This window comes from Phodopus roborovskii, unplaced genomic scaffold (assembly GCF_943737965.1).
Source record: "Phodopus roborovskii unplaced genomic scaffold, PHOROB, whole genome shotgun sequence".
Lineage (NCBI taxonomy): Eukaryota > Metazoa > Chordata > Mammalia > Rodentia > Cricetidae > Phodopus > Phodopus roborovskii.
In genome coordinates this window covers 29,127,689-29,154,805 of record NW_026126541.1, presented here as the reverse complement: position 1 = coordinate 29,154,805, position 27,117 = coordinate 29,127,689, and the positions used below count along the sequence as shown (strand labels likewise).

The 27,117-nt window shown below is 44.7% G+C and overlaps 1 protein-coding gene across 2 annotated transcripts; it reads right to left on the bottom strand.

Moving 5' to 3' along the window:
* Window positions 1-1,489: 1,489 nt before the first annotated feature.
* Ak3 (adenylate kinase 3) lies at window positions 1,490-24,891 on the bottom strand. Of its 2 annotated transcripts, XM_051199963.1 has the most exons (5): window positions 24,602-24,890; window positions 17,064-17,183; window positions 7,988-8,160; window positions 6,978-7,096; window positions 1,490-3,431 (listed from the first exon to the last, which is right to left on the bottom strand). In XM_051199963.1, the coding sequence occupies exons 1-5, from the start codon at window positions 24,750-24,752 to the stop codon at window positions 3,311-3,313; spliced, it is 684 nt and encodes a 227-aa protein (XP_051055920.1). In that variant the 5' UTR covers window positions 24,753-24,890; the 3' UTR covers window positions 1,490-3,310. The 2 variants fall into 2 exon arrangements, with proteins under 2 accessions (XP_051055920.1, XP_051055921.1); XM_051199964.1 differs by lacking the exon at window positions 17,064-17,183 and having other exon boundaries at window positions 24,602-24,891.
* Between the last annotated feature and the right edge of the window lie 2,226 nt (window positions 24,892-27,117).

Genomic DNA, 27,117 nt, shown 5'->3' with positions numbered 1-27,117 from the left:
GCAGTGTAGGATGTAGGCAAGGTGATTCCTAAGGTAATCCTAGGGGATTTTCAGAGAAAAACAAAAGTAGATTTACTACTCTCAGAGTTAGTCACATTATGCACTTCTTAAATTGATGTGGGACACAATTTGGGGTTGGGTTTCCCATTTCCATTTTTCTAGCATGCCCTTTACATTTTAACAAGAAGACCCTTAAATCCCACAGCCTTGGGTTCCTGCTTGTATGGGTGTGTCTGTCCTACTTCATGGGTTTTCCAAGAAGAGAATGGTAGTGGCTGGCTCACGGTGTCAGTCAGTAGGGAAATGTGGCCTATGCATTGCTTACCAACAATAACAGGTGAAAATATTTTCACAGGCCTTAAAGAACTAGAACCTTTTCTAAAGGTAGGAAAATTATTTTAAAATCCTTGTATCTTTCATGTGGTTTCTCATGTTACTCTTTAGACACTCGGAATCTTTTCAGGAAAAATTGAGCTATGGGGCCAGTAGACACTTGGCATGATACTACTTGGTGCTGTATAGAAAAGCAGGGTTTTTAGAGATCTTTAAAAGGTGGGTGGCTAAAGAGAGGAGTCCTTGGTTAAGAGTGTTTGCTGCTTTTGCAGAGGGTCAGAGTTTGACTTCTAATACCCCTGACTGGTGGCTCACAAGCTCCTGTAACGCCACTTCCAGGAGACCTGATAGCCTCTGTAGATACCCATGCACATGTACACATACACCCTAAATAAAAATGAAACCTTTAAAACAGAACTGCAGGGGAATGCTGGATATGCAAAAACAGTACTGGCTTTTTGAGCCCATCTAGACTATTTTAATTGATTAAAAAAAAAAAAAATTTAATCCTAACTTCCGGGAATGAAAATCTTTAGCTGCAAGCTGTAGTTATTAATACAGGAATTTTGTCAGTGAGAAAACACAATGTCCCTGCCCAGGGTATTCAGCTCCATGCATATTTCATGTGACATAAAATATGTATATTCCTTGTGACATAAAACATGCAAATTTCATGCAACTCACTGGTTACCACAACATTGCTATTCGGCATCATGTATTCAGTAATGGTCATTTTTTTAAAAAAGTTTTAAGTATATTGGAGTTTGCCTGTCTATTTGTGCAATATGTGTGTGCATGGGTCAGAAGAGGGCACTGGATTCCCTAAAACTAGAGTTACAGATGGTTATAAGCCATGTGGGTGCTGGGAATCAAACCCTGGTCCTCTGGTAGAGCAGCCAACGAAACTAACTGCTGACCCATCTGTCCAGACCCAACACTGATATCCGTTATCAGTGTCTGATAACAATTTAATCCAGCAGAAAACAGGTCCCCTTTATCTGTTTTAATAGAAAAGACGCCACAGTCCCCAAATAACTTGGTCGTTCTGGTCACAGGATAAAGAAGTTTTGTCACTTTATGTTCTCCAACCCTCTACCTACACATCCCCAAACAGTATCATAAAAGTCAGTATGCAGGAGAAAAAATTTTATAGTCATTGTTTGAAGACCTGTTTATTAGAAAGGTGCTATTGGAAGACAATTCATTAGAAAGAAGCCAGTGAGCAGCCACAACAACAGACATGAAGGGGGTTGGAGGGCAACGGACGACAGCCACAGTGCTGTAACAGAACCTGATGGTCAGTCCTAAATTTAGGTAGTTCACAACACTGTTAGAAAGCAGTTACCAGCGTTCAGATAAGGCATTCTAGAAACACTTAGATAAAGGACAAGATGTTCATTGGTATCCTGTTTAAAGGCCTAGTCCATCTTGAAAGATCAACAGTGAAATTTGAAAATCAAACATTCCTCCCCCCACTCCCAGGTATGTAAGAACCACCTGCTGGCATCTGTACTTAAGTGTCTGAAATAAAACAGGCCAAAATTGCCAAGGTTTGGGCAAGGGCTTCTTTGATTTAGCACCAAGTAAAATAAAGAGTACATCTTCCTTGAAGGTAGTTTTTTTTTTTTTTTTTTTTTTTTTTTTTCCTCACTTTGGGCCACAATATATAAGGAAATGTCCTACTAAGGAATCTAAAGGGACCAAAGTTTAGATTGGCTTCTCAGGCCTGGCTTAGTGGTACACACCTGTAATTTAAGCACTTGGAGGTTTAAACAAGAGGGTCATGAACACGAGGCCAGCTTGGACTACATCATTTCACGCTAGCCTGGGCTACATAGTGAAACCCTGTCTCAAAAACTAGGGGCTGGGGCTAGCTGTGGTGGCCCATACCTTTAATCCCAGCACTTGGGAGGCAGAGACAGGTGAATCTCTGTGAGTTAGAAGCCAGCCTTGCTAACATAGTTCCTGGGCAGCCAGAGCTACATAATGAGATCCTGTCTTAAGAAACAAACAAACCACAAAAGAAAAAAGAAAAGACTAAAGGCTGGAGAGACAGCACACTGGAAGGGTGCTTGCCCAGCACACAAGGCTGAGTTGGAGCCACAGTGCTGTAGGCAGACAAGGAGCCTGCTTAGATAGTACAAGAGTTGTTTCCCTTTGAAGCAGAGTGGCAACTGGTAGTGCACAGTGATCCCAGCACTTGAGAGGCTGAGACATAGTCCTCAGCCTGAGTGGCACGTGAGGACGTAGGACTATCCACTGCTGTTTGCCAGTACATAAATCATACCCCTCAGTATGTGCATGCTTGGAAAAGAAAACAAGCCATATCAAAGTCACATGTTCTTAAGTGCCAATGGCTGCATTTTCATAGCAAATTGGAAACTTAGTAAATAGAGGACACAGCATGGTGGCTGTGCCCTCGCTTTTTCCTGTAAAGGCAGCAGTGAGTTTGCATCTGTAAATAAAGCCAGTTGCTTTCTGGCATCTATAGACAGTCTTCCCAAATACATTTCATGGAGCTAGGAAACATTTTTTGGGTTGTGATGAGGCACTGGCTTATGCAAAAGCCTTTAATGAGATATTTATCTGCCTCAAGTGATATGTAATTATTTTTTTAACTTTTCCAGAAAAAAAAAAATGTGATCGATTGGCTAACTGAACAGGAGGGTAGATGATTACCAGTTGCTCTTTTAATTGGGCTCTGATTTTTTTTTCTTTAAGTTTCAACATCTCTGATGTTTTCTAATTGCACATTCACAGAAGACAACTAGATTAAACATTCAGATTAAACATTCGAGGTTATTTTAACAGATCGCCTTACTTAGTGTCTGACTCATTGGCACATCCTTAGTAACATCCAGAAGAAAGCCATTAGGAATAAGTCATAATTTTCAGAGGTCTTAGGGAAAGAGCTTCAAAAAACAGAGCCAAGGTGGGGCAAGGAGGTCCTGTTTCATCCTGCTAATTACTGCCCTCCTCAGGGAGTAACAGAGGCTTTCTGGGTAGTTTCTGGAACTTTCGTCTGTAGGAAAGCATATACATGGGGCCAGATCTTGTTGGTTTCCGTTCCAGAGAATGTTTCCAACACTCCTTTTTTCCTGAGGATAAAAACAAATGGAAAGGTAAATGGATAAACCTACTGTGTGATCAGTAGTTAAGTAAATAGATTGCATAGGTCTGAGTGTGCCTAATGAGCTTTTTCAAAGGAGTCTGTAGTGCATGTGACTTCCGGAAGTCCCGTGAGCTTAGGTCACTGATCCAGTGGGAAGGAACTTGGCTGACAGTGAAACCTTTGTCCTGTGATGTAAGGGGCTCTTTAAAAAGATGTCAGCTGTCATATTGAGCCAGTGCTTCCAGTTAAGCCTATGCTAATGCTTCATGCCTTGGCAAAAGCCCTTGCCTTCTTGTAAGGGACTCAGCCTCAACCGGGTTGGCAGGTTAGAAACAAGGCCAGTCAGCCACCATCCTGCCTCACTTTGTCCACTGGAGTCTGAAAGTTTTCTAACACTCATTATCTTTCTACCTTCCTGAATCGTTTCTCCTGTCGGAGGAGTTCTCGGTTTATCCCTGGCTTGACCCCTGGCAGACCAGCCATCAAAGTATTTTATTTTACTCCAGTGTTCAGGAGCGAGAAGGAAGAAGTGTGAGGCTCAGAATTCTGGCGTTTCCCTTGAGGCTCCGAAATCCCCTAACCCACACACGATTCTTGTGTGTGCACACTGGTTTGCAGGTCACCCAAGAGCAGATATATAACTAGACTTATTAATTTCCACAAACAGGCTGTCACAACTCTGCAGCTGTTCTCACTAGGCTTTTGCTGGGACAAAGGGATCCCTTTGTTGACAAACCACAACATTTGCCGCGGTTAACTTAAATAACAGGAGCTGTTTTCTGAGTGAAATAATCTGCTACAGGGAAAAATTATGCAAAGGGAGTATTTGCATGGTAGAAGCTCATTAGCATCTCAGTTCTCAGGCAGGTAGAGAGAGCTCTGAGGAGAGCAAGCTTTGAAGAAGAAAGCTTCTTGAAGACACTTTAGCGTCAGCCACGGTGCCAGGAGTGACGTATTACCAAGGCAGAACTACAGGCACCCATTCCCTCCTCACCCTGTATTTTTGCCAGTGTAATTTCTCTAATGAAATGGAACCAGCTACAAAAATTAGTCTTCCAAAGAGTAAGGGCATTACATTTCTAGACTGGTGAACATTCCCCAATTGGGAAGAATAAGACTTAAGCTTGTTCAAATAATAGTACTGGCTATTATGAAGCTTCCTGCCTTCCTGCCTTCCTTCCTTCCTCCCTCCCTCCCTCCCTTCCTTCCTCTGGTTTCTTGAGACAGAGTTTGTCTGTGTAGCCTTGGCTGTCCTGGAACTCACTGTGTAGATCAGGCTGCCCTCAAACTCAGATATCCACCTGCCTCTACTTCCCCAGTGCTAGGATTACAGGCGCGTGCCACCACCGCCTGGCATGAAGTTTCTTTTTAAGGCCTTCTGTTTTTCATTAAGCCTATAAATCTGTGCATGAGATCTTAGGTGGAAAAGCGTGAATTTATGGCAAAAAGTACCAGGAGCCCAGATAGAAAGACCCCCAAGTCACTAATTTCTGTAGCTTTCCTTGTCCTCCCATCTTGTGTCAGAACCAATCCTTACAGGCACTTCCTCTATGCACGGCCTCTCGGGAGTGTTATTATCTGCCCAGGCACACGGCGTTCTCTGTTCTGAGTCCTTGGACTGTCAGGTGGAGCACACTCAGTACATGAGGTTCAAGTGAGACTGTCTCCACACCCTCTCTTCAACAGTGTGTGGCTGCAGCTAATCACCATCAATCCCACAGCTTTTGCTGAGGGGAAAAGTGCCTCTTCTGCTGCTGTGTTAGCAGGGCTGGCATGACCTGAGCTAAAGTCCGAAGACATTGCAGCCACCTGGGACAGAAACCCACACTGGGAATGGAGCTGAAAGGACTGAGTTTTGAAGACACTCCTTAAGCCCCTGGGCCAGCCATCTGCCATCCGTATTTGGACTTGTTGGTTATAGGACTAACCACCCCCACCACCCCACCCCTGTTTGCTTAAGCCAGTGTGAATGGTTTCTGATGATAAGCACGTGTTGCATCTCATTGCACTATACATGCTGTTTGCACAGTTTTCCTCTTTATCCATACAAGGTGACTTCCTTGGAGGCTTGTAGGAACTGAGCCTAATTGTCTGCAGAGTACCCAACAGTGGCTGCTTCAGGAGCTGAGGACTGCTCTAAGCCTGGTTATCTCCTTGCCCCTGACAGATGTATAGAGCAGGGACTATTTAATACTGGCTGACAGGAAAGAAGGGAGGGAGGGAGGAAAGGAGGGAGGGAGAGAAGGAATCAGTGGTATAGAGGAGAAATGCCTTGCCCAGGGTTATAGGGCCAGGCTTGGTATACTAACACAAGCTTAAAGTAACATCTACAGTAAAAAGTGAATCGCCAACTCTTGTAAATTCTCCCTTCAGAAATTAACTGTTAGAAATATCAGGACAGTTTGGGACTGGGTCAGATGGTCCTGCATGTTTATCCTAATGTAGCAGTGATGGTCGCCATAATTAACAGCCAGTATATGTCCAGCTCTTCCTGTGCATCCAGGACAATTTGATGAGTTACACATATTAACTCACTTTCAAGCCTCTAACTCACCCACATTTTATGATAGAGGAACCAGGCAGGGCTTGAGCAAGAGGTGAAGGTCATGTTAATCAAACAGCAAGCTGGGCTTTGAACTTAGGGCCTTCTCACTCTGGGTATATGCTCTTATTGCAGCAGTATGTACTACTTTGGCCCTGAATCATTAGCAGGATACAGTGACAGCAAAGCACAGTACTCAAGTCTTGGAAGAAGAGAGGGAAGGAGGCAGGGAGGGAGGGAGGAAGGGCGGGCTTAGGAAGTAAGGAAGAAGAACTACTTCTTGGCCTGAGTTGGGTATCTCATATGGGTAGTTCTCATATTCTGTGTATGATACAGACTTCCTTGAAGAACAGATTAAAACATGTGAGTAGAAGCTTTCAGACTGTTGACACATGATAATTCCGAGAGTTGGCTGTCATTTGAAATTCTATGCTTTCCTCTCTGGGTACAGTCGGTGGGTTCTACTGGGCTCACGACTGTGTCAACACTGGTTCCAGCCCTCTGCCACACGACAGAATGTGGTGGACATGAGCTCCAAACCTTGGATGTGGACTAGCCTGTATCCACCCTCCTAAGTCCCATGATTGACAATGGAACCGGCAGTAACCTAGGCTTACAACAATGAGTATGAGGTTTCCTGACCAGTGGCTGCAGGGTTTCACCTGAGTGATGCAGAGCTTGTGTTCTCTGAACGAAAGGGTTACTCCTCAGCCCTTCAGGAAAGAGGAAGGCGTGGCCTTTCTGGCAAATACTTGCAACTGTGCAGGAAGAACAAAGCCAGTACTCAGAAGTGGGGGAAACTAAGACAATGGCAAAACTGAGGAAAGCTAGGAGACTGAAGCCCCGCCTACTGTCTGTTACACCTAGAAATCTCTATTGCTTGAGCCAGCTGGGGTTGGGGCTTCTTTCTGGTAGCCTAGTATTTCATCTGCAAAGTGTGGAAAATCAAAGCTGATTGTATGAGAGAAGCTGAGAAAACCAAGAACTCACTGGTAATACTGCAGGACTGGCTCTGTCTGGGCTTCATACGCCTTTAGTCTCTTGATCACCGTCTCTGGTTTGTCGTCCTCGCGCTGAATCAGTGGCTCTCCTGTCAGGTCATCAATGCCCTAAGACAGCCATTAGGACATCAGCTCAGCGAATGGCACCCTTCTAAGCAGACAGCCTCTGTACTCCAATCACAGAGACGTGCTAGCATTTCAGTAAACAGGAGCCAAACTAAAGATAAATATAGCAGTGAGAACCCCCGGGGTCATTCCCATACAGTTTGGATCTGGAAGCCCCTCTCCGTTCCTAGGCCCAAGCCCTCAAGTGTTAGCTCCCAGGTGTGGGCTACTAGTAGGGAGGTGGCGGCAGACATTCCAACTGTAAGCCAGGGTTGCCAATCCTCACTACCTCTGCCTTCGCTCACACCCTGGCACAGGGTACGGCAATCAATACCTTTTCCTGTGTCAGGGTTTCTCACTGCTGTAACTAACACTGGAGGAAAACAAGCAGAAGGGACCAACTGTTTATTTGGGCACATAGTATCAGAGGGCTGACGTCTACCTTGGCTGCTTTGGGCTCATAAGCCTGGGCTTCGGGCCATCATGGTTGGAGAGTGTAGGTCTTCGTGTGTGTGTGTGTGTGTGTGTGTGTGAGAGAGAGAGAGAGAGAGAGAGAGAGAGAGAGAGAGAGAGAGAGACTGCCCCAGTGACCCACTTCTTCCAGTTGTGTTCCACCTCAAAAATGACACCATCAGTTGGGGACCCAGCCGTCAACCCATTGAGCCTATGGGGGACATTGCATAGTTACAGCATAGCACTTGTGAATGAGGAACGCGCCTGTGACGGAGGAACACAGCTCTTCACTAGTAAGCTCGGGTGGATCAGACCCATTAAGTAATACCGGAGCAGTAGTCTTGGGCAGACAGAGGATGTCCAAGCTGCAGAGCTTTGCCTGTGAGGGTAAGAGAACTCGGGGATACTGTGCTGTGTCCAGTGCCACTGCAGTTAACTCACCACAGTTTTGGGAGGGTTGAACTCAATGTTGTACACCCGGCCACTGGCAGGGTGGATCCAGCGAGCTGTAAGGCGTTGTTTAATGACCTCAAAGGGCACGTTGAGGTTTATCACTGTGTCTATCTGGTAAGCTTTATCCAGGGCTTCTGCCTGTGGAAGTGTCCTTGGAAACCCTTCATATGAGGGGAAGGGAGGAAAAGACAAGGAAGAAAAAGGGTTAGTGTTTCCGGGCCTGTGGATCAGAAGTGTAGCACAACTGTGCTCGAATATTTTGGCTGGGCTGCAGAGTGCCGAGATATTTGGTCAAACATGCTGAGTGTGCATTCAGGGTGTTTCTGTATAATACAGCACATTGCTCTCCCCTGGGGTGGGTAAGTCTTGGAGAAACAGTTGGAAGCCTGTGTAGAAGAAGAGTAACTGGTAAGCATGCCTGCCCTCATGCTTACCAGTCAAACTGAATTCAAGTCAGGTGTGATGGCACGCCTGTAATCCCTCGGGAACTGGAAACAGGAGGATCAGGAGTTCAAAGCCTTGGCTATGGGAGACTCTGCCTTAGAAACAAATAAACAAAAGGGGCTAGAGATGGCTTGTGGTTTAAAGCTCTTGCTGCTTTGGTATAGCACTCAGGTTCAGTCCCCAGCACCCGCTTGGCAGCTCAAAACCATAACTCCAGTTGGAAGGGCTCTGATTTTCCCTTTTGGTCTCCAAGGGCACCAGGCATGCACATGGTACACATATATAACACGTAAGCACAACACCCATAAATCTTAAATGAAACAAGTGTGCATCACCACACTTGGTTCTCTAAAACAAAACAAATTTAGAAAACAAAAAACCCTACAAAATAACAAAAAAAAAACCAACCAAACCCTGAGTACCCTCATCCAGTGGCTTCACACCACCTACATAACTCCAGTTCCAAGGGGTGGGGTCTGACACCTTCTGACCAACAACACCTGCACACACACGGACACAAAATTTGTAAAATAAGACAGGAATGGTGGCGGCACTCAGGAGGCAAAAGAGGAAGGCTAAATTCTGAATTTGAGGCCAGCCTGGTCTACATAGTGAATTCCAAGGTAACCAGGGCTACACAGTGAGACCCTATCTTGAGGGGGGGGCATATCAGGAGGACATCATCTTTACTCAGAATCTCAGAAGGTTGTTTTGGAATATGACAGAAAGCAAAATACAGAGAAGCAGGTCCTGACATAAGAAACTTTTTTTTTTTTCAGTCAGAACATCCCTACTCTAGAAATCTAGATCCAGTGATGTCAGAGAATGTCTAACTTGGGATTTGGGGTGTTCAGGATGCTCAGTTGAAAGTACAAACACTCTGAAATAGGAAACATGTGGTCTCAGGCATCTGAAAACTAGGATACGCAGCCAGTGCAGCTAAAATAGTTTAAACAATGTGAGCAAAAATACAGAGAAAAGCAACTAGAACTGATTATTGAATCCCAAAATAGACACAAGTACGTTGGGGAATTGGAAATGGTATTCTGAGCCCAAATTTTTTACTTTACAATGTTATGACTAGGAACATTCTGTCCAGAACACACGGCAAATTAAAATAGGTGGGAATGATACATTTCTCAAAGGTAACAGAGGTTAAAATAAATATGCAATGATTTGTTAGAGATAAAAACACATCTTGCTAACCCTGAAACATGGAAAATTTTGCTTATGACTTAGAACTTAAATGTCATAAAATAACTATTAAGGAACCTGGATTGGGGGAGGGGCGAGCCTCCAAAGGAAACTAATGGCAAGAGGTTCAACCTGCAACACTTTAAATAGCCCCAAGTTGAAAAAAATAATAAGCATTTACTATAAGATTTATAATGAAGTAAGTCATCCTGAGAGAAACAATTTTAATATCTTTAATGAGACTAATCAGAGTATAATAACTCATGCCACAGAATGCTTTCAGATGCCAACATCCGTATGTTAAAGGTTTATAGGGACCATTTCTTTCAACTGCCCTAACAGTCCTAAGAGAGATGCTGTTGTTATCTCCACTCTACAAATGAGGAGACAGGCAGAGCAGCAGCAAATCTCTTGCTGTCACTCATCAAGCTGTTAAACAGTGGTAGTCACATGTGAACATAGCAGTCTATCTAACCTGACGCCTGCACTTGTAACCAAGGATAAGTTACTGAACTCCTCCTCTGCTGAAGTCATCTTTTGATGAGCATTGACATGGGACACAAGTATCTTCCACGTCCTTTGCCATTTGCAGAGCTCTATCCACTTAACTCTTTGCCAGATGGCTTTCTTACCAATTTTTCAATCATGTTCTTTCCAGCTCCCTGACCAGGTCCAGCCAATCCATTGGCTACAGTCCATAAATCAGTGTGCAATTGTATATTTGGCCATTTCTCCTTCCAAATAAAATACATGATCATGTGCACTGCCCTAAGTTCTGCTCACCTGTGAAGATCTCCCTGCACAGGTATCTTCCAGGGTTGTCCCAGAAAGGGGTTGTAATGTTGCAGCTGTCCACTTCTGGGTGGTGACAGCATAATGCTCAGAACCAACAGTAAAGCAGGCCCTGGTCTTCTCTTCCTCAGGACACAAACCATGAGGCTAAGGTGCATGCTTGGCAGCAGTGTGAGGAATGTGCTGTCTCCAGAATCCAAATAAGCCGGCTAAACATTGTGTTTCTTGCCTAGTGGTTGGAGAGAGCCAGGTGCCATACTTTATCCTTCACTTTAGAAGGATTGTCTCTGCATGCCCTACATACTGGACTCCTAAGAATTTCACGGAGGTGGAAGGTCCTTGAGTTTTGGTTGGATTTGTCCCCCATCCTCTGACATGCACATGTGTTACCAATGAGTTCAAAGTGGTTGCTCCTGCTCACTTAGTCCAATCAGCGTAATGTCATCAATATAGTGCACCAGAGAAATATTTTGTGGAAGAGATATATGATCAAGATCCTTTCTAAGTAAATTTTATGACACAGGGCTAGAAAGTTAATATATCCTTGAGATAAAACTGTAAAGCCTCAGCAAATTTCTTCTAGTGGCCCTTATGAACAGGTACCAAGAAAAATGTATTTGCTAGATCAATAGCTGCATACCATGCACCGAAAGATGTGTTGATATGCTTAAGTAAGAGCATCACATCTGGTACAACAGCTGCAATTGGAGTCAGAACTTGAGTTTTTGGTAGTTCCCTGTCATTCTCCATGATCCGTAAGCCTTCTGCACTGGTTATGGAGCATTAAAGGGAGATGTGGCAGGGACCACCACCCTTCTTGGGAGTGGCACTAATTTCTGCAGTTTCTCCAGGGATGTAATACTGTTTTTGATTGACCATTTCTGGCAGAGGCAACTCTAAAGACTTTATTTACCCTTTCCAACCATAATATTCCTCAGTCCACAGGTGGGAACCAATATGAGAATTCTGTTAATTTCTAAGTGTATCTTTCCTAATTACATATTCTGGAACTCAACCACAGGATGAGTTCGGGAACCCACTGGACCTTTTTTGAGTCAAACAACAGCCAAAACTCCATTAATCTCCTGGCCTCCATTAGCCCCTACTTTACCTGAGGGCCACAGTGTTGCTTGGGATCTCCTGGGATCAGTCAGGGTCAGTTCAGAACCAGTATCCAACAGACCCCAGAAAGTCTGATTGTTTCCTTTCCCTTAGTGTACAGTGAGCCCATAAAAGGCCATATGTCCCCTTGGAGAAGGACTAGAGAAAGGCTAACAGTAATACTTTTATGTGTCTCATCAAGGTCCTTCCTCCAGGGAGCCTGGCCATCCTTATATTCAAGGGGTTCTGGGCCTGCAAACTGGCTCAAGTCTGGAAATTGGTTCATGGGCTAAGATGACCCTTTGCCGTCATACAGGGTAGCCTTTCTTTCATTTGTTTGAGAAAGTTTCCATTTATACAGATCGAATAGAAAGGCAGTAGGCTTCTTATCTATTTCGTGGCTGGAAACACTGTGATTGATTAGCCAGTGCCAAAGGTCCATATGTGTCATGACACCATACAATCACTTTGCCTGTGCTGACCATTATGCATCAACACTGCTTTGCCTGTGCTGCCCATTACAGTAACTACAATCACCTGACCTCCGCTGCTCTGGGCCCAATTAAACACATTGCATTTAATCTGTCCAGCCCTGAGGTGTGGCACAAGGAGAGGGGTGACAACAAAGTTCTTCAAATGTACTGGTGCCCCTCACCATTTTGTGTGTTTTACAGGACCAATAAGGGCATGTATTCCGGACCTTCCCATTGTGAAGGGTTAGGTTTTACACGCCGTGCCTACTCTCCCCCATCCCCCACCCTAAGACAGGCTTTCTCTGTGTAACAAGTCTGGCTGTCCTGGAGCTCAGTCTGTAGACCAGACTGGCCTTGAACTCACAGAGTTCCAACTGCCTCTGCCTCCCGAGTGCTGAAATTAAAGGCATGCACCACCACCACCAGGCTAGCCTACCTACTCTTAACATAGCAATTTCCCTGAGCCTTAAAATCCCTTCATCAACACTAAGCCAAGGGATATATATCAAGTGCCTCTAACTCCTTTCCAGTAGACCATCTTCTGATACATTCTGATCTTTAGCCAACCACTCAAACAAACTTTTGACACCCTTTTCAACTGTGTGAACTTCCATATCAAACCTAGAATGTCCACTCAGTGAGTTTGTATCAATAAACTCAGCCCGGCCCAGGTTTATGTTCCTTCTACCATTATCCCACACCCTTAAAATCTATTCCACATGTAATCAGACCTGTGTTTGAATGAATTAGCAGACTCATTAAGCTCATTAAGCAGTGTAGCACATTTCTTCATGGTCCACTGCTTAGCCTTAAGTCTGGTTATAGGTCTAGAGGCAACTATTGGCAGGCCCTGAGGCACCACTATTGTCTTGCCTGGCATCTGCTTCAGAAAAACTTACTGTTGGTTTAGCAGATAATGAAGGATTAATTTCCCTAGTCAAGAGCAGAAAAGGCAGTGTTTCAGGGGTGGAGCACATCTTCTGCTGAGGGTGGAGAGGCTAATCCTCTGGTGAGATAAACCCTTGAGAACCTGAGGGTTCAAAATTCTCAGCTTCAGTGGGGTCCCCACATATCCCCATCCGGTTACAGGGTCCCATTCTTGGGCCTTACTTGAACTGCTGACACCCTCCAAGGCTGGGACTTGAATTTTCACTGTAATTCAGTCAACTTCATAATGAGGGATTTTGTTTGATTTTCTGAAACTTGAGCTCTGTGGCCTCTGGAGAGAAGAACTCTTCCAGGACACATGTAGAAGCTCTAGACAGTTCATGCACACCTTGAGTTTGTTAATTTTATCAGTGAGTTCAGTGTCCTTCACCACATTCTGAGATGCTAGAAGTTGGCTAATTTGATCATGGAGCTCATTCTTTTCCTTGGTTAGTTTATCCAGGGATGCCAGGAGCAACCTACCAGCATCATCATTTTCCTTATGTTTCCACAAATTGTCGAAAAGTTTAATGTACAGAGTCACCAAATCAATTTTGCCTCTCACAATTGGTGAATCAGGATAATCAAATATATTCGCCTCCTTAAGTCTGTTTGGTTTGGTTGATGTTTTTTGTTTGTTTGTTTCAAGACAGGATTTCTTTGTGTAGCCCTAGCTGACCTAGAACTTGCTCTGTAGACCAGGCTGGCCTCAAACTTACATCAATCTGTCTGCTTCTGCCTCCTGAGTGCTGGGATTAAAGGCATGTATCACCACTGCCTGGCTATTTTTCTCCTTAAGTTTGTAAAATAGTTCATACCGTGGGCTTTCAGCACTCTTTGAGCTGCTAGGACAGGCTTTGGTAACTGGAAAGGCCTCAGTGTGTATCAGCAAATGGAAAGCCCATTCAAGATCATTTTAAAATTTCATCCTTATACTTTTTTTTTTTTCTGTTACTTTCAAACCACTTCTGGTAGCAAAATTTGTATCTGTATTAGTCAAGGTGTCTAAAGGAACAGAACTTACAGAAAAATATATATGGGACTTATTAGGATGGCTTACAGGCTGTGGTTCAGCTAGTCCAACAATGGCTGTCTACCAGCAGAAGGTCCAAGAATCTGTAGTAGTTCAGTCCATGAGGCTGGATGTCTCAGCTCATTTTCAATATACACTGGAATCTCGAAGAAATAGGCTCTAATGCCAGTGATGGAATGACTTGCCAGCGGGCGAGCAGGCAAAGAGCCAAAGCTTCCTTCTTCCATGTCCTCTACATGGGTTGCCAGTAGAAGGCATGGACAGGGTAAAGGTGAATCTTCCCACCTCAAAGTACTGGATTAAAGGTGGGTCTTCCCGCTTCAAATTTTTTAAGGAAAAAAAAAAAAAAAAAAAAAAAAAGCCCTCATAGGTTTTTCCAGTGCTTGTGTTTCAGTTAATTCCAGATGTAGCTGACAACCAAGAATAGCTGTCACAGCGTATATGTCTGTGTGTGTGTGTGTGTGTGTGTGTGTGTGTGTGTGTGTGTGTGTGTGTCACAGTTTTAATAATAATAGTGTGTTGAAAAGTCTTGGTCCCCAGTTTTCAGATCCAGTCATTGAGAGGTGGTTGTGATTACACACATACGGTCAATGACGCCATGAAGACAACAGGCTCGATTCAGTCACACTCTCAACAAAGTCAGAAACAACATGCGCAGCAGCATGGACTGAAAACTCTGAAACTAGAAGCCCAAATAAATCATCCCTCTTTCCAGTTGTCTCTCTGAAGTATTTGTCAATCCAGCAAAAAGAAAAACAATATTAAGGCCTGATGGTGGTGATACACACCTTTAATCCCAGCACTCAGGAAGCAGAGGCAGTTGGATCTCTGTGAGTTTAAGGCCAGCCTGTCTACAAAATGGATTCCAGGAGAGCCAGGACTATTTCAGAGAAACCCTGTTTTGGAAAAAAAAAAAAAAAAAGGATATGTATGTATGTATGTATGTATGTATGTATGTATGTATGTGTGTGTATACATACAATATATTAAATATTATTTAATAGGGAGAGCAATACTTAATATCTAATAATGATGGAAGTTTGTATACATGTGTACTTTTTTTATTACTGTAGAGAATGCCTGTTTAAAGAAAGGCAATTAAACATAGTTGCTGTAGGAGGGTATGATCATTGAGGATGCTGTTTCTCATAGACATTTTCATCTGATTTAGTTTTTCTAAAGGAAAAGCCATTGTTACAGTACGACAATGAAGAAATAAAAACAAAACAAAAACAACAAAAAAAATTCCACATTCCAGTCCCTTCCCCTGTTACTCTGTCTTGAGCCTAGTCGCCAGATATACTCTATTGATGGCCATGGGCCCTTGGGAAACTTTCTACTTCCTTGTGCTGGGCAGCATCTACACTCAACCTTCATGTACCCCATTCCTTCAGCTAAAGAGACCCACACAGGCTGCCTGTCAACAGTACTTCTAAATCCCAGCATCTCACAGAAGCAAGACTTCATTAACCCTGAGGATAAATATGTATCCATATTCTCTACCAGAAGAGGAGACACACACCCACCTGCCCTTCACACAGCTCTCTGTTCACATCAACACTGAGTCTAGGCTTGTCCAAACTTTTCTATTATAATATATAGTCCATAAAAGCAAAGACTTTGTTCTTGCTTAGGTTCAGTGCCTAGAATAGCTCTGTGTACTTAGAAGACACTCAGTCAACATTTATGTCATGAATAAATATATGTTAGGCTGGCATTCACAGTCTCTGGTCTTTAGCATGGTCATTACACACCAAAGACCTTTTATAAGTGTTTAAAGAAATTTTAAGTCCTCGAGATTCTGTGCACATACTGATGGACATATACAGGCAACGTTAAGCTTTTTATCTTCTGATTCTAGCTCTCATAAACCAGAGTAAGGAGTTCTGCCCTGCCTCTCTCTCCCTCTGTTCATTCTCTATGTCACCTTTCTGAGTCATCTAGAACTTTTCTGCAGTTAGGGACTACCACAGCTTCTCTGCCCGCTAGTAAGCAGGGTGACAGCAAGCTGAGCTGCAGGGCACAGCGGCAGCACTGAGGAATGGTGTGTGAAGGTGGAGGGTGGGGCTAAATGAAGAGAAGAGACAGGACCGGGTTGGCACACTCCTTCCAAGATGGGATTAGAACTTTGATCTTGAAGGGAAGCATCCACGTTTAAGGACCTCCTCTGGGTCCTCCCTACATCAGCAAGCAGCGTAGACAAGCCACCCTGCCCTGAGACTCTGTCAGGACTCTGGCTGGGAAAGTCTTTAGTGTGTTGTAAGGTACTTTTCCATCTAACTGCTTTTGTGCAGATCCTTTCTTAGCACCAAATATTCTAAGCTGGGTATGGTGCTGCCTGCCTGGAATCCCTACTCTGAGGGGAGGATACTGAGGCAGAAAGCTCACAAGTTCAAGGTCAGCCTGGGCTACATCATAAGACTTTGTGTCAAAAAGCAAAACAACAGAAGTTTAAAAAGTGGGAAGGAAGCAGTCTAGAAACCATGCAGACCAACAAACACCCTCTTTCCTTTCAAATAAAGAACCAGACCAGGGGCTGGCAACATGGCACAGTGGTTAGGAGCATGACTGTTCTTCCAGAGGACCTGGGTTCAATTCCCGGCACCCACATGGCAGCTCAACTGTCTGTAACACTAAGATCTGACACTCTCACATAGCCATACATGCAGGCAAAACACCAATTCTCGCAAAATAAAAATAATTCATAAAAAGTATATTAAAAAAAAAAAAGAACCAGACCCCTGGGCTTGGGATATAGCTCAGTTGGTAGCAAGCCTGCCTAGCATGCAGGAAGCCCTGAGTTCAATCACCATGACACATAAACAAGCTTGGCCACTCATTCCTGTAGCCCCAGCAAAAACAAGAGGATCAAAAGTTGTAGTTCATCCTCAGCTACATAGCACACTGGAAGCCAGTAGGGGCTACATAAGACCTTGCCTCAAAGTAAGTTAACCAGTTCACTAATTCAGTCTTAAAATTAGGCTCAAAGGTGACTGACTGCCCTCCTGACTGTCCCTTGTCCCAACTGCTCTTTCTCCTGCTGGCAGTCATTACTTGGGGCAGCGGAGATACACTCTGGACACTGCATATCTGCACTTACCATCCAACAGCCAGCTACACTGGGTGAGGTTTTTCAGCTCGTGAAGGGCCAGCCGCGTCATGACATCATCTGGGATGAGCTTCCCTTGGTCAATGAAAGTCTTGGCCAGCACACCAATTTCTACAGAAGAGGGAAGAGCCAGTAAGTGTTTGCTTTATCCCATTCCAGATCTCAGAATCCAATTTCTACAGATGCTCCCAGAAGTCAGGCTCATGAGAAAGTGCATGCTACAAGCAGAGGTTACCTCTGGACACAGTGGCGCACATCTGAAATGCCAGCAGGAAGGAGGATGCCGAGTTCAAGGCCAGCGGCAGTACATACGTGGGGTTGAGGTCTCTATGCTACAGAGGGTCCTGTCAAAACAAGCGAACCAAAGGGGAAGCGAAGACAGTGGGGCTGCCGTAAGTTCAACCCCAATCTGATATACATACCAAGTTCCAGGCCATCCAGGGCTATTCTACCCCTACATAGTTATACAACTTTCAGGTACAGAATATTTCCCAAGAGATACATTTTAAAACAAAACATTGAACAGCAAACTCCCCCTCAACCATCGTTCCTCCTTCCCGTGAAACAGCCTGAAAGCCTTCATCTTCCAGACCTGTCTCCTGCTTCCTCGTTGTGCTTCAGGACAGAATTTCAGCCCGGTTCCACAGGCAGTAGCACAGCATCTGCCCAGCATGCTCACGGTCCTTGTGACTGCCTTCAGCCCACCCCTTTCCTTTCCCACAGGCACGCTTCCTTCCAGGCACACACCCCTACTAGGAGAGTAACAAACCGTCCCTAGTGTTAGGATTCAGGCATTGTGCTGGCCTGCCCCCCCCCCAACAAGCTGCTATGTCACTATGTAGTCTGCACGCAGGTGCAAAGGTCCCTTTAAGAGGCAGACTCAGCCCACTTCTGCTTTTTCCCACTGTTCCTCTGAAGGGGGCCATAGGCCTTTCCTGTCCCTTTCTTCTTCTCTTTCTCTGTCTCTCTCTCTCTCTTTCTCTTCTTTCCCCCCTTTCCTCCCCTCTCCCCCAATAAAACTTTCCACTTAAGCTCTGTTTGCTTGGTGTGTTTGTCCCTTGCCCACCATGGGATCTGTCACAGTCCCACCTCTAGCTATATTATAACCCTTGCTCCTTCTTTGATAGATAATAGGACTCTTCACCAGATTTTGGATGTGGTTTATCCAAAATAAGCAAATCAAGACACAGATACGTGTTAGGGTGGCCTGACATTCATGAGCCAGAACTCATTATAAAATCCAGCACCCAGAGAAGCAATGTTGAGAAGAGGTAGCCTCTCTGAGGTGTCTGGGTCCTGAGTTCACCCTCATAAGGAGATAATGATGCTGGGTGAATTCTCTGGGAGCGGGTCCTACGTAACTGCTTGCCACACTTTCTCACTTCCTCGTGCACCCACGTGCTCTTCCACTTGCCTGCATGGAATAAACTAGCACAGACCTTTGCCAGCTGCAGAACCAGATCTGTGCACTTCCAATCCCAACAACTGTGCGCTGGATTAGCTTTTATTTTTCTTTTTTTCTTTTTTTTTTAATAAATTATTCAGTGTCTAGTCTTTGGTTATAGCAATGAAAACAAATTATTTTAAAAGACTTACACGGCAAGAAAGCCTCAACCTCCTAGGTAATCAGGTTCCCCTCTAGGCTCCTGTAATGTCACAAGGGCTTTAGAGCACCTGCGCGCACGTGCGTGCGTATGTGTGTGTGCATGAGTGTGTGTGTGTGTGCATGAGTGTGCACTCTCTCTCTGTCTCTTTCTTCCTCTCTCCCCTGAAGTCATGTGCTAATACTGCTATGGACTGAGCAGTCCCAAGTCCACATACTGAAACTCTAACCTAACCCCGACTGTGACTATATTTAGACTATTTACCTTTAAGAAGGTAATAAAGGTAGAATGGGGTCACAGGGTGGGACCTCCATTTCACAGAAACTGTAAACACTGAGGGGAGATAGTGGGAGTGCCTGAGCACAGAAGAAAAGCCACAAAGTGAGATGTGGCTGGCTACCTGCCAGAAAGGCAAGCCTCACCAGAAACCAACACTTCCAGAGCCTTGATCTTAGACCTCTAGGCTCCAAAAACAATTCTGCTCTCTGAGCCACCAGTCAGTGGTGTGCTATTATGGCCGCCACTGTGACTAATACACACATCCATGTCCACTGTGAGCACCTCCTGTGAAATGTCCCACCCTGTGTGCATGACTAATGGACCCACAGAACACTGGGTAGATGGATCAGTATGTGGGCATGGACGAGGGTCAGGGTTCTTCGGAGGTCTATATGATGTTTTATTAAATAATGAATCTATGCTGTGGGGGATGAATGAGAACAAAATACAATGACACATATGTATGAAGTCATCAAAAGAAACTTTCCTTTGTTTTGTATATGAAAAATGAAAAAAAAACCCCAACAATTTAGCAGCTTACTTTTTATGACAGTAGTCCTGAATGTCTCTTTTTTAAGGCTGCTCTGAATGATGTAGATGCAAAACAATGGGGGGAAAAAAGCTAATTCAAATATCAACTAAACAAAATGAGAAACATCCATATAATGCAAAAGTCCTAAAATTACAGCATGAGGGGATCTTTAAATGCCCAAGTCAAGCTGGGCAGAGTGGCATTCACCCCAAGTTTCAGTTATCTGGGAGGCTGAGGTAAGGGGATCACTTGAGCCAGGAGTTCATGTCCAGCCTGACACAGTTTGACAATCTCAGAACAGCAGACACAGCTCAGAGGTCAAAGAAGCTTGCCACTGAGCTTTACACCCTGAGCTGGGTTCCTGGACCCATGTGATAGAAAGTGACTCACCCACCCACCCGCAAGTTGTCCTCTGACCTCCACATATACACCATGTCACACATATACACAAGTACACACACACCCTACGTAAATGAATATAATTAAGAAAATTAGTATGCTAAGTCAAAGAAGTCAAAGAGAAAAGTTCATAGACTACCATTTCATGTCTGTGACATGTCCAGAATGTGAGAAATGAAAAATATAATAGTGTTGCCAGAGGCTTAGGTGGGGTGGGTGGGGATAGGGGTGACTCATAGGTATGAGGTTTCTTTTGTGGGTAATAAAAATGTTCTGAAGTCTGTTGTGGTGACAGTTACCCAACTCGGTAACACACTAAGTGCATCAGGTTTTACATACCTATACCTTAAATGCTGAAGTTACAGGGCAGTGAATCATCCCAGCAAGGTATTGCAGGGGCAGAAATAAACAGCTCCTGGAAAGCATACTGTTGACTCTTGAAGGTTCTGTACATTATGGACCTGTGTTAGCACCAAGTCATGTAGGCATGAAATATCTTACAAGGCTCTCATCACTAAATATTCATTTCGATGTTTTTTGGAATTGCAAACCTTGAAAACAACCTGTTCTACCATCAATCTAAGTCTAGTTATACACACTATGCTCCATGGTCCACATGACAAGGCTTGGCCATATGGAGGACAGCTGGGGGCTAGAGATTATCTACTGAGTTAGCCTCTCCTAAAATACAGATGGTAACAAATGAGACTTAAAGGGTTGTTTCTCTCATCTGGCACCACAGATTTAACACCCACCAAGGAGCCAGACCAGGCTGCTGCCCATATGCTCACATCTGCCACACCTGAATCACTATGCTCCCTTTAAGCAGCACACCTTCTGAATGAGCCAACATGTTCACAAAATGTAAGTTCTTTTTGGCAAATACACCTTGAAATAAATAAAAAGTCTATCTAAAATGACCTCATGAACCTCAATTTGGTAAGTACTGCACTGTGGAAAGAATATATAACTGACACCTGGGGCCTGAGTTTTCCACCCTGGTACCCCAGGAAATGCCGTTTCTTTTTGTTTTGGGTTTTGTGTATATGGGAAGGAGTTCATGAATCGGAATCTCACCCTTGTCTGGGGCCCAGACTAATGGCTGTGTAGCATACCAGCTTCAGGATCTGTGCTACCCAGGTGAGTATGGAAAGGAATTCTTCAACCTCTGTGGCACTCAGCTTTCTCATGGAAGGTGTAAGTCTCAGACTCAGACCTTCAGATTCCACTGTCCTGGCTGGTGCTCTATCTAGGGTCTCGAGAGGTTTGTGAGTGTCACCAAGTCACCTCGAGTTTCCAAAGCCATTATCGTCTCTCTCGAGCTGTTTTTCTCGCATGCACTTTTTGTTTTAATGAATACAACGCACAGCTTGCATTTCAAGTTAAATATAGAGCCGAGGAAGGTGTCTCGGTCCAACAGTGAGTAATGGTGAAGTGAATACTCCTGGAAGGATTGGATCCCCCCACTGCCACCAAACACATTTTAGCCTATATAGTCAGTGTTATAAAATAGCACTTTCGTGAAATGATAGTGAGTCCCTAGAATTCCACACTTGGAATTCACTCAGAGGAAAATAAGCAAAGTGGCAGCCAGCTGTTTGGGTACCCAGGAGCATTTATTACAGCCAAGAATGGTTAACAACACAAAAATGTCCAATCGGTAGGAGTCTGCAGAGCCAGCTCCGAGGCACAGGGCTTGTTTGATGTACACAAGGCTCAAGATTTGGTTTCTGGCACCAAAAAGAAAAAAAAAGAAAAAAAAGAAAAAAAATCAATAGCTAATAACAGGCAAAGTTTAAATTAATTGTGCAGTCTTCCTGAAATTAAGTTTGAGACTTGATATATAAACATGCTTACAACAAATGAGAATAAAAAGGTATCTTATCTAATAACAATTGTACAACTGCACACAAATGCAACAAGGAAACAGAAAAAGAAAAGAATAAAGGAGAACACACCACAAGGGTAATCAATCAATCATGTCCCTGATGAGGCAGCTTAGAGGGTGTCAGTTCCTCTGCTGAATTCTCAGTCCTTTCTTAGGATTTTTTTTTTTTTTTTTTTTTTTTGAGATTATTTCTCCCTTGGTTGTTTCTGTGGGAAATATCCAATCCTTTCACAAATATTTATTGGGGCTATATTCTCAGCCTGTCCCACGGGACCTGCTGGATACCATTTAATGAAAAAAAAAAAAATACTCTGTATAATGAACTATTAACAGCTGTGAAAATATTTCATGACACTCCCCAAGCTGCTTCTTCTGTTCCTACTAAGGAACTACCCATACTTCTTTGAAGAATAAGTGGCCTGGCTATCCCAGGACCTGCCAGTTCCAGATTTCAGGAATCAGCTAGATGAGCCAGACTCCGTGGAAACCATCCCTAGGGATCTGCCCTGGCTTCCTCTGAGATCTGTAACTTTTCCCAGCTGTTCAGAGACTAACTCCCTGTGTGTACCTTGAACTTTGACCTACAAAGACTTCTCTCACAAACCTCAGTTCTAGCAGGGCCTGGAGGGTGTGCAATCCCAACACATAAGAGGTTGAGGCAGGAGGATTGCTATAAATTCAGTATCAGCTAGAGGTACTGTGTGAGACCCTGTTAAAACAACCACCCACTTCTGCTAACGAATCTTGAAGGTTTTAAGAAAGTGTTTGTCCTTCCGTGTCTTAACAAAAGAAAAGCATTGCCCATTTAAACTACAGAATGAGGCTGTTGGAGAGATGGCTCAGCAGTAAGAGCAACGACTGTTCTTCCAAGAGGACCTGGGTTCAGTTCGAGCACCCACATGGCAGCTAACAACTGTCTGTAACTCCAAGATCTGACACTCTCATACAGACATACATCCAGGCAAAACACCAATGCATACAAAATGAAAATAAATAAGTTTAGAAAAATTACAGAATGTGCCGGTGAACATCTTTGTAGGCCCCCTCCATGTTACAGAGTTTCCATACCTGACTCTTAACAGGTTTAAAGTGAATCAAGGAGCATTGTTTCTTAATTCAAATTCCCTTTCATTTACTCTTAAAATGCTCTGTTTTCCCACAGCAGTGTGCATTCTTTGCCACCCACAGTCAGGTGAGCTCTTAGCCTGTAGGTCACCTAAAGTCTTCTGTACTTTGGATTGCAGCAAACAAAACAGGCAGTCTCCAGGACTGGGGACTGTTTGCCCTAAGTAAAATTGCAATCTGTTGTACTAAGAACATTTAGCAAGAGCCAAACAACCTTTTGATAACGTTTAATTAACTGCAGCCTTTATTATTTTTTAAGGTCAACATTAGAAGAGAGGGAAAACATGCTCCAGGGGTGCTGAGCCAACCAGAGAAACTGGAAAGAGTGGGTTGGGTTTCTTCTCCCCTATATGAATGTCAGTGTCTTAAAAACAAAAAAACAAACAAACAAAAAAAAAAACACCCTTTTAGTTATACACCCACCAGGAGGGAGGGGAGGTTTGATAAATCATGGTAGGTTCAGCAAACTGGTGGTTAAACACACAGGGGACGGGACATATGGATGGAAGAGACCAGAGTGTGAAGACGGCTGCTGAGTAAATATATGGTAACATGATACACAGGATATACACATGTGCTTGTACATAAAGATACTTCAGGAGGAAATGCATTGTTTCTCTGAAGAACCGTAGGGGCAGGACTAAGAAAGGTTTGCTTTTTACCTTCTTTCCTTCTGTCTTCCCTTCTCTCTAGGGCCTTTACCTTTTCTTCCATTTTTTTTTTTTTTTCTTTTATCTTGAACAGGTACGATTTCTATGTAAATAAGCTTCAAATGACTTTCAAAATAGGCACTAGTTAGGTATTGAAGAAAACATCTGGTGTTAACTTTTTAAAAATAGCTTACTGTTGTTAGTTGGCTGGTGCCTGGTAATCCCAGTACTCACTAGGGAGGCTGAGGCAGGAGGATCTCAAATTTAAGTTAAAATTAACCTTGGCTACATCGAATGGCACTGTCTCAAAAAAAAAAAAAAAAAAAAAAAAGTTTTTTTTTTTTTTTTTTTCCGAGACAGGGTTTCTCTGTGTAACTTTGGAGACTGTCCTGGAACTCACTCTGTAGACCAGGCTGGCCTCGAACTCACAGATATCTGCCTCCCGAATGCTGGGTTTAAAGGCGTGCTCCAATGCCTGGCTTTACTGCTTTTCTTAAAGTAGAACTCACCACAAACCCACTCACTGTAAAGTGTAGTTTGTTGAGTTCATTTTATGCTGAGTTAGAAGATTTTGGCAGAAGAAACACAACAATTGTTTATGTCTGGGGACATGAATATCTAAGCCAATTTTGTGACTGCAAATAAGTCATACTTGACCTTGAAGAGTTTAGAAAGGTCAGAACTGCAAGATCCCACGGAGCTTACCAAAGGCGTGAGGGGTAGTGTAGAAATGAAAGGTAACTCTGGCAGAGCCAAAGCTTGCCTTCCGCATACAAGGACACGTGGAGAGCGTGCACAGCTCCCCAGGCTGGACCCCCGTAGCATCTGCCAGCTGGTCTGATATGCCACTCGAACAAAGCCTAGGGCTTATTTTGAATTTCTTAGTCCCACCCCCGCAATCTTCCCGAAGCTGCCCACCGAGGCCGGAGGTTTCAGGGCGCAGCCGCTGTTTCCCCAGGCAACATCAGGGAGCGCTGCAGGACCCTCGACCCCGGCCCGCAAAGCCCCTCCGGGACGATCGCACGCTGCCAGCCCTTGGTCTCAGCTCCCACCTGTGCCCTGCAGCATGTTCTGGCGGAGCAGGTCCCCGCTGGAGAGGTGCTTCAGCTCGAAGTGTTTGGTGATGCGCGACGACACGGTGCCCTTGCCGGAGCCCGGGGCCCCCATGATCACGGCGCGCAGCAGCCTCCCCGACGCCCCCATGGTGACAGACCGTGGCCCGAGCTGCACAGATACTGGGCTGCGGCCTGGCCTGCGCGCTCACAGGCTCCCCGGCCCCAGCGAGCTGGCAGCTGCGAGCGGGCGGTGGCCAGAGCTCCCCGCTCTCCCGGAAGTGAGCGCAGGCCACCGGGGCCGCCCCGCCCGCTGCTGCACCGCCCCTCCGCTCCGCTGCACCCCACTCCCCTCGACTCCACCCCACGCCTCTCTGCATCCCCAGACCCTCTCGCCCTGTGCTGCCTGGTCCCCAACCGCAGGCTGTGCCCGACAGCATTCTCCCCATGGGCAACCTCTGAGAGCTCCTTCCTACTTCTAGTCGCCCCTTGGCACCTCTGGGTGGCTAGATTTAATTTTCTGTGTTCATCTCTTTTCACCCTTAGCCCTTTCTAAGTCAGGCCCGGTCCTACTCAGTTCCAACAGAAAGCAGGGTGCCCCATTTTGTGACCCCCTCTGCTCCTCTGGCTTGCCAACCCCCTGCCCCCAAAACACATTTTTATGACAATACTGCCCCCCTTCACCCCATTTTCTTCTCCTCCCAGGGGTGACCTTGAACCTTTCTCATTGAAGTTCTCAACAAGTAATGCCTCAGGTCTGTGAAAGGTGTGTCTTACCTCCCAGAACGACGTGCAGAACCAAAGGTTACTGTGCAGAGGTCAAAAGAACTAGTTCCTTCAGAAATGCATTCATTTCTGGAATATTTATCCAGTGTCTGTTGTTTGCCACCGTTCTTAAGGGCCTCCCAGAATGCTGTGCTGAACAAAACCAAGGTTTGTACTGCTGGCGGGGTTTAAAAGTCTAGTGGCAGACGCAAAGGAGAGAGACCATTGGAAACAGTGCTGGCAAACAAACAAAACAAAAAACGGTGGTGGTGATGCATACCTTTAATCCCAGCACTCGGGAGACAGAGACAGGCAGATCTCTGTGAGTTCAAGGTCAGCCTGGTCTACAGAGTTCCAGGACAGCCTGGGCAACACAATGAAACCCTTTCTTGAAAACAGCAACAACAACAAAAATAAGAAGAAGACTAGAAGATGTAGGAGGGTGGGAGGGAGCTGTTTTAGAACAGGTAGCAGGAATGCTCTTGAAGCCCTGGCATTGGCTGAATATATACACTGAGCTAAGAGTGACATAGGCCGAAGGCAAGGCCCAACCACTCAAAGTCTGGCCTGCTCCAAGTTTTGACAGAAGAGAAGTAATTGAGTAGTATTTTACCTACAAAATGGACACAGATTAGTCCAAATGTATATGAGTTGCCTGTGCAGGTAGGGGCTAGCACTCAGAGGAGGTTGCCCACTGTCCATGTGGTATGGTTTCTTTGTTCTGGACACAGGAAGGAAGGACAGAACAGAGTCGTTAAAAGGTAACTCCATGTTTCAGAGGCTGCCAAATGACAGGTTCAAAACTACTTGCAGTTCCCAAGTAGAAATCACTTCTGGAAAAATGTGGCAAGGGAAAGTTACTTGCTGAGAGAGGGACCTGACCTGGTGGCAAGGTGAGGGTGGACAGCCCTGTACTTAGAAGGAAAGAATGGCTGTCACATGGTTATCACTGCACAAGAAAGAATAAAGATGAATAAATTAAACAGCCAGTGCCTGTGTGTGGGGTTAGGGAAGGAGCATGAGACAGGCCCTAGAAAAGCAAAGGAAGGGAGTTAGTAAATAGCAGGCAAGAATGGAAAGGTCTGGGCAAGAACAGATTATGCAAGACCAGACCCAGAAAACCTGACTGACGGTGGAGAAAACCTTTCTAGTCTCCACGAAGTTGGGAACATTGTGGCTTCAGCCCTCAGAGACACTTAAAAAAAATGAATCTTTGGAAATTTGGGTTATGAGGGAGGAAAATGTTCAAACAAGCTAAGGGTCGCCCAGCACCACAACAAACATACACAAGCCCGAGCAGAAGCCATACATTACTTGTTCTCTTGGAGCTAACGTCCTATTGGGGCTTGAAGACGAAGCAAACCCAGGCCTATAGAAGACATCAGGCGTTTGAGCTGTAAAGCAGAGTGTGTGGTCACATTAACAGGCCCACAGAAGCCTGCCAGTTTTGGCTTTGCTGGAGTCTGTTGATTACAGAGGAGTAAGAGGCTGCCAAACTGGGAAGTCTCCTGGCAAGCAGGCACGGGGCAGCCATTTCCCCACACACAGGCGTGTATTTATATGAGTCTTTGTTTTCCTGTTTAACTTGTACCACTGGTAATGATAGAATTCAAAATCAATACAGATCCTAACTTAAGTTTTCATCTAGCAAGAGTGCCCAAACTACATATGGCCAAATGCTTTCTTATACAGATTCATTTGCATGGAAGAAAGCTCAGATGAGTGCTGTGTGTAGTAAGCCCTCAATAAAT

What these genes read in the sequence shown, in the direction of transcription:
- Ak3 (XM_051199963.1), bottom strand. Translation starts at nt 24,752, where the DNA reads ATGGGGGCGTCGGGGAGGCTGCTGCGCGCCGTGATCATGGGGGCCCCG. An exon ending in GAACATGCTGCAGGGCACAG is followed by an intron (nt 17,184 to 24,601) that starts GTGGGAGCTGAG and finishes CCTCTTCTGTAG; the next exon opens with AAATTGGTGTGCTGGCCAAG. An exon ending in CCAGTCCTGCAGTATTACCA is followed by an intron (nt 3,432 to 6,977) that starts GTGAGTTCTTGG and finishes TTTTATCCTCAG; the next exon opens with GAAAAAAGGAGTGTTGGAAA.